Source organism: Acanthisitta chloris, unplaced genomic scaffold (genome assembly GCF_000695815.1).
Source record: "Acanthisitta chloris isolate BGI_N310 unplaced genomic scaffold, ASM69581v1 scaffold12596, whole genome shotgun sequence".
Lineage (NCBI taxonomy): Eukaryota > Metazoa > Chordata > Aves > Passeriformes > Acanthisittidae > Acanthisitta > Acanthisitta chloris.
In genome coordinates, this window is record NW_008678765.1 from 36150 (window position 1) to 48011 (window position 11862).

The 11862-nt window shown below is 42.1% G+C and overlaps 2 protein-coding genes across 2 annotated transcripts in view; one reads left to right on the forward strand and one right to left on the reverse strand.

Annotated features, from left to right (window-relative positions):
* Positions 1-3736, forward strand: part of LRMP (lymphoid-restricted membrane protein) — a 39460-nt gene extending 35724 nt beyond the window's left edge. Inside the window, exons 23-28 of the mRNA XM_009077043.1 lie at positions 709-752; positions 1393-1470; positions 1579-1643; positions 2093-2194; positions 2349-2453; positions 3493-3736. Coding sequence (XP_009075291.1) covers positions 709-752; positions 1393-1470; positions 1579-1643; positions 2093-2194; positions 2349-2453; positions 3493-3736 — 638 coding nt within the window. The remainder of the gene's footprint in view (positions 1-708; positions 753-1392; positions 1471-1578; positions 1644-2092; positions 2195-2348; positions 2454-3492) is intronic.
* A 444-nt stretch (positions 3737-4180) lies between these two features.
* Positions 4181-11862, reverse strand: part of CASC1 (cancer susceptibility candidate 1) — a 14897-nt gene continuing 7215 nt past the window's right edge. The window contains exons 7-13 of the mRNA XM_009077042.1: positions 10585-10687; positions 8631-8797; positions 7254-7398; positions 6234-6448; positions 5430-5597; positions 5094-5207; positions 4181-4456 (exon numbers count right to left, since the gene is read on the reverse strand). Of these exons, the coding sequence (XP_009075290.1) occupies positions 4181-4456; positions 5094-5207; positions 5430-5597; positions 6234-6448; positions 7254-7398; positions 8631-8797; positions 10585-10687 (1188 nt within the window). The remainder of the gene's footprint in view (positions 4457-5093; positions 5208-5429; positions 5598-6233; positions 6449-7253; positions 7399-8630; positions 8798-10584; positions 10688-11862) is intronic.

Sequence of the window (11862 nt, forward strand, 5' to 3'; positions counted from 1 at the left end):
AAACCAACTGTCTGAAATAAGACTGTCATGGATCTTGGAGTGTGTGTGTGTGTGACCATTGCAAGCACACAGGACTGTTCTGGCTCTTAGAGAAGTGCATTGCATATGGTGGTGATAATCTTATTCCTTGTGGGCAGTAAATCCGGGAGCTCCTTCACACTGGAGCATTCACAGTAGCTATTTCTAGGTAGATGAGCTTTGACTGCTCTCTACAGGTGCTTCCTGCTCTTTTCTCGACATGAATTAGACTTCTTAAGTACAGGGGGCCTGAATTTCCCCTTGCAGGTGTTAGAGTAACCAGGGTTTCAGTTGGTGCTGTGCACTTGTGGCTTTGCTAGAGAAGTATTGACTTGTTCTGAAAGCAGAGTGTGGTTTTCAAAACCAAAAGGATATTCTCACACACCAGTGACATCCTTACAGGTGCCTTCTGAATCACAGGCTAATCTGTAAAATAGTCCCTGTAACAAGGCACTGCCTTGATAAGGGAATACATTTGATCATGACAGAAATTGCTGCTTGCAGAGGATGTGTAGTGTGTGAATATTATGAAGTTATTTAACGAAACAGAAAGCTTTGTGCTGGAATCTCATTCCTGGGAGTGCTCAGGCACACTCTGCTTACACAAATATAGCAAAAAGTCAGACCTTCAGCTGCAACTAGAGCTCACTGCACTCCTACAAGCTGGTCTGATGTTTGATCTCTTCACAGATGAATCTACAAATAAAAAGCTGCCAAGTCCTTTTAACTTTAAGGTAATGACTCTTATAGCCTCATGTGAAATTGCAAGTTGAGTTTTTAAGTGTGTTTGTATTTTTCTTTGTTTTGTCACATGCTGGTGCTCTGCTCTATGCTTGCCTTGGTGTTTTTCTGTCACAAATCTGGGCTGATGTCATCAGACACAAGGATATCTTTTTCAGTCACCCCTACCACCCCCCAACAACATTCTAAATGGTTCCATTTAGAAGATGAAGTGCTCACAGAAGACAAATTACCAGGCTCTCACAGTGGCTAAGAAATACTATCTATGTGTGGTTCTCTCATTGGGGTTAAAGAAGGGTATAGCACAGAAATACGCAAAAACTAGATGGGAGCACTTCAAATTGACTGTAGGAATTCCTGTGAACATTAGAGGAATTTAGGCATGTTCAGGTGTGGTATTTGCTGGAAGCTGTGCAGCCTCACTCAGGTGCTTGGTGGGCAAAAAGCACTCGGTGTGGAAAGATGTTGCTCTAAAGAACATGGCTTGGGCTGTGCTTATGAGTTGATTCTTTGTGTGTCACTTTAACATCTATTTTTTAAATAGTTTATATAAAAATAGATGTTATTTTATGTGCTCTGTGAGCAATCCAGTCATTCCTTGGTAAGAGTCAGTAATGCATCTTATTTGTGTAGCCATCGGCAGCCCTGAGAAGAGTTAGCATTGCAACACTGCCCAGGAGTGCTGGGAATGCAGGGATTGGGTTGCCACTGGTAAGTAGGACTTCCCAGGTGGATGGTGAGGTGCTCCACCTCCACAGAACTGGCTGGGCTGAAGCATAAGGATGGCAGTGCAGTAAGCATGTCACACTTCTCCTCCAGGCCCAGTTCCACGAAGCCGATGGAGATGAACGGAGTGAAAGATTCAACAGGAGATCAAGCAGCTGGTAAAGTTTCTTGGGCTTGTCTTTGAACAGGGTGAAATATTTTCCAGCTTTAACTGTGCTTGCAGTAAGCAGCTAATGGAGCATCTTGAGGAATAATAGTGTTTAGGCTGCACATTTCACATGAGTTTTCTGTGCTACAATAGGTAAATGAGCTTTTATGGCTAAATCTTACAGCTATTTTTAATGATTTATTATGGGCTGAGAGCTTAAAAATAATCCCAAAGCACCTTAATTTTCTTGCCTTAGAACTAAAGTATGAAATCTGGGTATCTGTCATTGGTAGATCTGATTCTTTGGAGTTCTTTGGGTTTGCTTTAACATTAAGGCCTTAAGGTGTTTTTATGGCCCTGCCTGAGGTCTCACCGAGTGAGTAGGCTGCTGATGAATTTCTGATTTCCTGCTATATATCTGATGGGGAAATTATGGCCAATTTGTTTAAAATATGACAGGGGGAGATTAGGAGCAAAGCAAAATGAGAAACGCCCTTCGCTGCAGAGATTCCTGAGCACCTACTCCTGGGCAGAGTATGAAGAGGAATATTTTGAAACCAAGTAAGTCCAACAGTAAGCTCCTCCTAGGTGTGAGTGCAGGGTGGGCTGGTTTGTTTTTAATGAACACCTAATTCTCAGCCACATGATCAAACTGTGGTGAATTTAGCTTGAATGCTGGTGGCAAAGCTTTGGAACTGTTGACTCTTGCTTACAGACAGGAGCAGTCAGAATTACCTGCTGAAGTACAGGAACAACCAACCAGGAAGGAAAGTGTCTCTGAAAAAGGAAAACATTCATCAAAATGGACCCTGGAGTCAGCGTAAGTTTTCTCACACACTCTGATGTGAAGCAATGTTTGGGTGTTGGACATGGGAAGAGGAAGCAAAGCTGTTGCTGTAGTTGGGTTGTTGATGCCCATAGCTTAAACTAATTGCAAAAGAGTACTCTGATGCCAGAGACTCACACCCCTCCAGGAATTCACTGCTAATCCTAAATGTGAGGTGAAGGGGAGCCTCATGCCCTGATCTCACTTACTGTGATTACTCTGTGAGAGCTAAGGTCATGCTAAGGTGTCATCCTGTAAAAATGATCAAGGGTTTGAGGCTTGTGTGGAACTCACCAGCAGCTTTGGCACATGCTGAGACACAAGTAGTTATTCAGACTCACTCCAGCCTGTCCCAGCTAATGTCTCTGAATATCTGATGTCAAGGAAGAGCATGCTGCCCTGCACCTTGGAAGCTCCTCCTTAGAGGAGAGGGGCTATGTTGTCTCTGCAGAGAAACCATTTATTCCATATGTGCATATGCTAAACCTCTCCTGGGAGCATTCCGAGACCAGAAAATGCTGCCAGTACGTGAAAGGGAGAAGACAGCAAGGGCAAACATATTTCTTTTTTCTCTAGTTTCATAAAGGGTGGAGGTACCTAAATTCAGGAGAGGTCTAGAATTTGGATAGCCAGGGAGGGTAAGAGTTCTAATCTCCGGGAAGGCACTAAAGCCCTAGAAACCAACAGAGGAAAGGGTCAGCATTTTCCATGCTTTCTACATGCAACATCTGATGGTTTTGTAAGGCAGATATTGTGAATCCTCTTCAGAAGAAGCATGGTACAGGGAGTACAGGTGGACTGGTAAGTGGTGTCAGTCACCTAAAATTGGTGTACTTGAAGATGCATTTTAAACCCAGAACATAAGCTGTCTCTGTACACAGCTCCCAGGACAGTAACAACCTTGTCGCTTTTGATGGCTAAAGATCTGAACGTTTGTGGGGTCTAGTTTGCTTTGGGGTTTCTGGTGGTGGGAAGAGTGCTTCCAAGTTCTGAAGGAAAACTGAACCTTTCTCTGACTTGCTCTTCTGCACAGGTACAATTTAATGTCATCGTGGGCATCCCACCTCAAGGCTTCCTTTTCCAACGCTAACAAAACCCTCTGGTTCTCTGTTTCCATCCTGGTTCTCCTGGCTGCTCTCACAAGCTTCCTCACAGGGCTGTCCCTCCAGAGACCAGCAGATGCAGCACCTGTAGGGACTGGGGACTCCTGGATGTCACTACAGCAACTGCTGTGGCCATACACAGGACTTCAACACAATGGCCCTCCCCCGGTATAACCGAGGTTCTGACTCCTGGAGTTGTACTTCCAAGTTCTGGATGACAGGAGGAGAAGCTGAGATAGTTTATTTAAGGTTACATGTTTGGATTGTTGTTGGGTTTGGGGTATTTCAGGGGAAGATAATTTCTTTTCTTTAAAGCATGACTTGAAATGAAAAAAATATATTTTTTTCTCCATTCTGACTAAAGTCATTTTATAAATAGCTAAAAGGGTCTCAGCTCTTCAGGTTTACAACAAAACAGCAATTTTGAACATAGCTAACAATAAAGAGGACTAAGTGATATAGCAAAAAAACCCCATATTTTGCTTGAACAAAGAAAAATGTTTGCATTTTAGTCACTGAAGTTGTTCCAATTAATTGAATAGAAAAGGATTCAAAAGTTTAAGTGTAACTTTATTGAAAGCTTTTGATAATAAAGTTTTGAAGGAAAGCCTGTGAAATTTAAGAGTATGTTAGAACTCTTGTAGCAAGGAGCAGCTGATATACGACATCAATAAACAGGTAGTTAGCTCTTTCCACTTTAGCCATTGCTTCTTCGCTGGCAAAATCCTTAAGCATATGGTAGAGTGTGGAGTGAAATTCAGAGTCATCCTCCAGCTCTTCTGAAAAAGCTGCACTGGTTTCAGTGATCTTGAGTTTTTGTGCTTTCTGACCATTAAACATGTAAAGAGACCAGCTGTTGTCTTTGACAGAATCTGTTTTAAGCTGCTCGCTTACCTATTGCAGGAAAAATGTGCTGTAAGATGAAGTCTGTGACAGTGACAGAGTATAAATTCTAAATTCGAGTATGAAGTTCTAAATTTTAGTGTACTTGTGAGTATAATACAGAAACAAAACTAGAGTGCTGCTTTGAACCCCTAAAAGCTCTCTGTGCCTGTTACCAGGTACTGTATCAACACCTTCTGATTTGCCTCTGTAAAAGGCAATGGCTGGGACTCCAGCTGCTGCTCCTGACACCTGGGGGACAGTACCATTTGGTTTAGTTCTACAGCCTGAGATTGATTGATTATTAGACTAAATCTTTGTGTCACATGCATTTAACTTGAGAGTGAGAGCTGCTCAAGATTTCAACAGTATGATGTGCTCTGTACAGCCACAACTGGTAGTACTTCTCTGGCTGGTTGGGAGAAGTTTTCACTATGTGTTTTAGTTCACAGGAAGAAATAAATCAACAACAGAGCCAAGAAGAAATTTCCAGATATAATTAAAGATCTCACAGGTCAGAGTGCTCTAGGGGCAGGGGCTGAAGCATTTGCCATGAGCATAACGTCTATAAGGTAATTGTTTCTGTCTCTCTAACTGTGCTAGAGTTCTATGCTGGATTGCTCTACAAGTTTAGTCTAAATCCACAAACCTTGAACACTACTTGCTCTTGACCTGCTTCTACATTCCACTTGCTCCAGGCAAAAGCAAAAGCAGATGCCACCAGAGCCATTTGTTGATAGGCCTTAACCTCTGCCAGGGCAGCCTGTAAGGCAAAAGTACAAGTCAGACATTGTGTATCTCAGTCACTCTATTTCCCTGTTGTTATACAAATGTAAGGAAAAGTTTGCTTTAACAGCATCCCCTGGCTTAGCTGCCAAACGCTTGTATACATGCCACCTGGTTCTGCACAGCAGGTCTTCATGCAAGAAAGGGTTACTTAAATGAAAAATGGGTTGAGGAAACCACCATCCACTCTTGGCCTCACCTTCTTCTTCAGTGGGACGTACTTGTGAGAATGCTCTTCTGGGAAAATGTTCACACCAGCTCTTTTCAGAGCTGCTCTTAGTGCAACTGGACTCATCCATTTTCCTGTGATATGGGAAAGCACATCCTTCTCCTCCACCACTACTGAAGACAACATACACTGATGACCCTGTGGTACAAACCAGTGACAGCAACTTACTGGTCAGGGAAGCTATTTTCTTCTTTAGGCATCAGATATTAATGTCTTTGCTATTCTAGGTGTTACATACATTATCTCTGGGCTGTGAAGAAAACCACTTTGCTGTAGGAATTCAGAAAGTATACAGAGGTACAGCTCTGTACCTCCTCATAATTACTCTCTTCAAATTAGGCCTGTTAGTGAACTGATTTATACAGGAATGACCATCTGGATCATTGTGTCATTGAACCTTTAAAAGGAACAAGCAGCATTAGTAATAGGCTGCTTGAAATGCTTTTATTTCTCCTGTTGAGGCTGGGAGGAGAGAAGAACAATTTTCAATTCTCTGCCTCATGAAACACTTGGCTGCAGCACAGTAGGATCAAATCAAAGTACATAGTGGAACTTTGCAGAGCAATCCCAGGCATTTTTTCTTCTCACCAGCTCATAGGAAATAACTGAAATTAAATAACTCTTACAGTGCTTGGAAAGGAAGAACTCCTCCCTCATTTTCACTGGCACACAGATTCAAACTGCTCTTGTGGAAGCATCCCACATTCTTAATAAAAGACACTGTAATAATTCTGTACTTAGAAAAAAATCTGCAAATCTTTGATTAAAGATTACCTTAATCTGTATCTGAATTGTTGCAAAGACTGCAGTAACTGCAAGGAGTGCCTCATCCATGCCAGTAGGTTGCAATTCCCATGCCTGATAGGGCATGTTGAGATGAGCATCCTGAAGAAGGGCTATGGTGTAAAAGGCATCCAGCTCAAAGGTGATGCTCTTGCCTTGTGTTTTGTATGTTGTATTCTTGATGCCATCAGTTCTCCACTGCTGACCTGTACAAAAGGGATGCAAAAATACAAAGATGCACATGTAAAGCTTCTGCTAGTGGTACATGCTGGGGCAGAGTTGGTTGGCAAAGTCACCTCAGGTTAACTAATATTCACTTATAGTTAAGAAAAAACATTGGGCACAAAATAAAGATAATTAATTTAGGGTAAAAATCCCCTTAATTGTCTCTAAATACAAGATTGGGCTAACTGTGGCAGGAAAGGTTCTGCTTCATCTCAAAACACACGCAAATACTAACGTAACCTTTGTTTCTTACTTGCTATGCAGCTCATATATACCCCAACCTCATTTCCAAGAGGAACTTCAACCACCAAACTATTTTATTAATAGGTTCTCCTCTCTTTTATGAATGTAAAGTCAGAGTTATGTTCTATTTGTTTACTAACTAGAATATTGCAGTTGGGTCTTAATGTATAATTTTCACATTGTAACTTAATACTAATACACATAGCTAGTTTAGCTCAACATGAACTTCTCCCAGCAAAACCTGATTTGTGGTATTCCTTTGTACTAGTGCCCATTAAATGGTGTGTAATTTTCCTATTCATATCAAAAACCTGCAGTAAAAAGTTTCAACAAACACTCCATTATCAGATGTTAAGCTGAAGTAAAATTGAACCAAATAAAACCCCAAAACCCAACTAAAGCAATTAACATTGAAGAACTCAAATTATTTCTGGGCTCTAAATTGGCTCTTTACAGCTGCATTCTGACACTAGTCAAACTCAAGTATAAATTCCATTATTCAAACTTAGAATAAGGTAATGTTAGAAAAGGCTATGTTTATACCTGCAGGATCCCACCTGGCTACCAGAGGAGGCTGAAAATACATCACATTGTCAGGAAGTCTGAGGGTTATCTGGATTGGGGGATGTATGCCATCCTCAGCCTCGTCTGGGGGATATGGGTATTCCTCCAACTTAACATCAAGTACCTTTGTCAAGATGGAAAAAGACAGATAACATTTTATGGGACAATGCAGTAGCCTACTTTATTCCTCATCCTTAAGTCCACCTGATCACCACAGAGTTCCCTAAGAGACATTTAAAATGTATTAGTAGTAATGGTATTAGAATTAATGGTTTGCTAAGATTGCATTTCCAACGCTGAAGGCAGTAGAAAGGTGACTACCAATAGCCCTTTGAACCCTTCAGGTGCTGCTGAGGGCACCTTAAGACAGTGCCACACAGTAAGCACAGTCAGCTTCTAATAGATCCACAGGCTCAAAAACCCAAGAGCACCTGAGCCTCAAGAGCAGGTGTAATTCTTCTCTGTCCACAGTGTCTGACAGGTCAGGTGTGACTGGCAATGCAGGTGTGTGCTCAGCTGGGAATGCAGATCCCATTCCTCTTGATCTGCCCACAGTCCTGCTGCCTTAGTTTGTGTGGGAATTTTGCTTACTAAAGGTTTGCAGCTTCACAGTCAAAACAGAGATGTAGGTTAGCACTGCACCAAGCTCCAGCAGTGGAAAACTGGAACACTCTGACTACAGCCCTCAAGTACCACCCCTTGCAGAGCCTGGAACTGAAGTGGCAGGAATTTTGTTACCCTCCTGCTTTTAAGTGTAGCTTTCATATAAAACTCTAACAACTTCTCGCTTTGCTTTTACTTTGGCCAAGAGCATTTTCATAGCATATTAAGGAGCTGGAATGCACCTCAGATATCATCTAGTCCCAACCCCCTTACCATGGGCAGGGTCACCTCCCACGAGATCAGGTTGCTCAAGGCTTTATCCAACCTGGCTTTCCAGGGTTGGGGCATGCACAACTTCCCTGGGCAACCTGTGCCACTGTTTCACCATCCTCACAGTAAAAAACTTCTTCCTAATATCTAATCTAAATTTCCCCTCTTTCAATTTATCCCCATTACTCCTTGTCCTATCACTGCAGTTCCTAACAGAGTCCTTCTCCAGCACAGCAATCCATGCCAGCCATGCTGCTGAGCACTGACTGAGCATACACCTCTCCTCCAAGTGCAGGCTGAGCTGTCTCCCTCAGATGCTCCAAAAGTTGGCCAAGTGTGACTGAAAAATGACTTGCAAAACTTGCCTGTTTAGTTTGCTGCTCAGGAAATCATGTGCACTGCCTGGGATGACACACTTCAGGGACAGCTCTCCAGGGCTGACAGGGAACAGGCCTGGATGGGGTAATCCCTTTCCTCACTCACCTCCACCATGCTCCAGTCCTTGATTTGTTTGGCCTGAGGTGGAAGCTGCAGTGCATTGATGTGATACACACCACCCACAGGCATGAACTGCTGCAAATCAACAATGGTTTCACCAGTTATTGCCTCTTCTTTGTCTCTTGTCTCTTCCTGCATCAGTGGGTCCTGTACTAAAACACAACCAAACAACAGGAGTTTACCTGGTGCTCAAACTAAGGCACTGAAATTTCCCACCTCTATTGTTTGTCACTTCTGCACAAGTGCTTTACATTCTGCAGCACTTCAGCCCCATCTGCTGGTGTTCCTCAAAGCCTGAAACAAGTAACTGCACTGTGGAGAAAGACAGACATCTGGGAAAGGAAAAGCATTTCTTGTTTTGGTCCTGAGCTTTTTAACAGATGATTCTCCTCTCAGTTTGTAACCGATTCATAATGCTTTATATAGGAATAAGGTTTTCCTGACATAACAAGTAACTTCATTAACTACAGAAGAATTTCACAAGCATATAATAGTGATTCTGGACAGGTTTGTATTGGTATGAAAAGAAATGAGGCAAATAAAAAGATGTAAGGCACCAAAAGGTCATGTGCTGAAGGTGAAAGATAATAATTATGAAGAGCAAAACTACTCATTGCCTCAGGCTAAATAACTTAACAGCGTTAAGTCAGACCAAACCCAGAGAACTGCAGCAGTTCTCACTCTTGTTTCACCTAATACTATGGTATTTATCATGGATTTTCAAAGCCTCACAACTAGCAAGTTCCTTCAAATGAATCCCAAATCCTTCCTATTACCTTGAAAACCTTTGGATGGTCATTAGGGTCTTGTATGACCACTGGCTGCTTGGGTTGTGCTCAGCAGAAAGTGGTGTGGGCTGAGGTTTGGCTTTTTACAACAAGGAAAAGGCTGCACAGTTGAGCTTAATTACACTAACAGTTTGCAGTTGGTTGACTTGAGACAGAACTACAAGAAAACTCACTTATTAAACCAAGGGATGACACCACAACACTGAAGAAATTTGTAACTTATGTGGGACAGATAGATAAATAGTTTTATTTCCCAGGATTAGGCCTCCTGGGAAATCACGTACCTTGCTTTAAACACACATTTAGGGGACACTCAGTAACATCTCACACTACCTGAGTGTTACCATTACATGCATTGGAACCATGATTTTCATGAGGAAATAAATCACACCAGACAGACTAGCAGATTCCTAAAGATTGTGTGTCTCACCCTTAAACATGTGCAAAACAACACACAAATAATAATAATAAATGTGCACAGGAACATAAACATGAATAATAAATACAAGAAGATAAGTGTGGGGACAAACTCCATTTTCCTATCTGTCCTGTTCTTTCCCCCCATTTAACAATCATTAATAGAAATGTCAACAATGTGTTATCAAAGCACCAATATGTTTATAAACTTTGCTCCATTCACCTAGAGATCTATATTGCAATGTTTCCACATATCAGAGAATCCTGGAATCACAGAATGGTGGATTGAAAGAGACCTTATTGATCTAGCTTCAACCCCCCTGCCATGGGCAGAGACACCTCCCACTAGACCAGGCTGCTCCAAGCCCCATCCAACCTGGCCTGGAACGCTGCCAGGGATGGAGCAGCCACAGCTTCTCTGGGCAACCTGTGCCAGTGCTTCATCACCCTCACCTCATGATATATATATGTATATATATAAAATACTTAGCATAAGTACTTTTGCAATGCTGCACAGAAAACCTAACCAAATACCTTGTGATGGTATGTCCAAGTTTTCTGATTTCTCCTCAGTTTTCCCCTCTGTCTCATTTCTATCAGCTGTGCTGCCGCTGCTTTCTTCCAATGAGGCAACATTCTGTAAAGAGCAGAAGGTATTGATATATATATGTATATATATAAAATACTTAGCATAAGTACTTTTGCAATGCTGCACAGAAAACCTAACCAAATACCTTGTGATGGTATGTCCAAGTTTTCTGATTTCTCCTCAGTTTTCCCCTCTGTCTCATTTCTATCAGCTGTGCTGCCGCTGCTTTCTTCCAATGAGGCAACATTCTGTAAAGAGCAGAAGGTATTTTTCCATTAGTCAGAGACAATAAAGAGGACATCACCTCCTTCAAGAAGGTCCAAAGAGAAAGAATACAGTTCTACTCCTCCAACAACATTTGTACCAATCTTGCTACAGGGTCAAGGCTTTAGGAGAAATCAGTTTTTTGATTTCTACCTAGTTAGAAAAAATAGCTTTGATTAAAGGTACTCTCCAATTTGGAACTGGATATATAACTAGACATAAAGCAATTACTTCATTCCCACAGCAAACTCCATCTTGAGCTCCCCAAGTACCATACAAGCACTCAAAAATTATGTTTATGCTGACTTTCCACCCAGCAGAGTGGCACAAAGTAAGCCAAGAGGCTGAATCCAAAGCCACACTGTGCCAGAACCCTCACCTGCAGTTTTAGCCTGTTCCTTGTCCAGGATGTTTATTCCCTTTCCCACACTGTGTTTAAGCATTCATCTGTACCACAGCAGACTCCTTTGGAAGCACAGCAGCAGGCAAAGGGCAGTTCAGGGTATGAACCATCCATCTGGAGGCACAGGCACCAGTGTGCCCTGTGTGTGCCTGCCAGCATGTGGGAAGAACACACACCTCCTCAAACAGGACAGAAGGTGAGAGGACAGAAGCTAAGAGAATTGGAGACTTCAGAGGGAAGAGGAAAATTCACAAAACTGGATGGAGAGAAAGAGTGGGAAAGAAAAAGAGATGAAATAAAATGAGCTTGATGAAAGACTGAGAAATGTAGGTGAAAACTGCCAAAAGATAAGATTTGTTGTTAAAAAGAAAGATAAAAGGAACCAAGAAAGATGGAATTTCAGGCATTGATTCACTACAAAGGTGCAGAGGACTGAAAGGAGAAAAGCCAAGATCATGGCTCCAAACAGAAGGCAAAAAACCTGATGTTTGACAGTTATTTCTGCAGAAATCTTAGCCAGAAAATAGAAGTCATTTTTCTGCAGGTCACACATGATACCCAAAGTGAAAAACTCAAAGCCAGTAGGAAGAATGCAAAACCAAACAACCTCCACTACTCCTAAAGCCAACATATTCCATGGAAGAGTGCCAAGGAAGAGAACAGGCAGCCAGAAAGAGTATTTGAAAAATCCTGTAACTTAAAAGGGTCAGCAGACAGACATGGAGCAGCCAAGTACCTGCACAGCCAACACCTGCT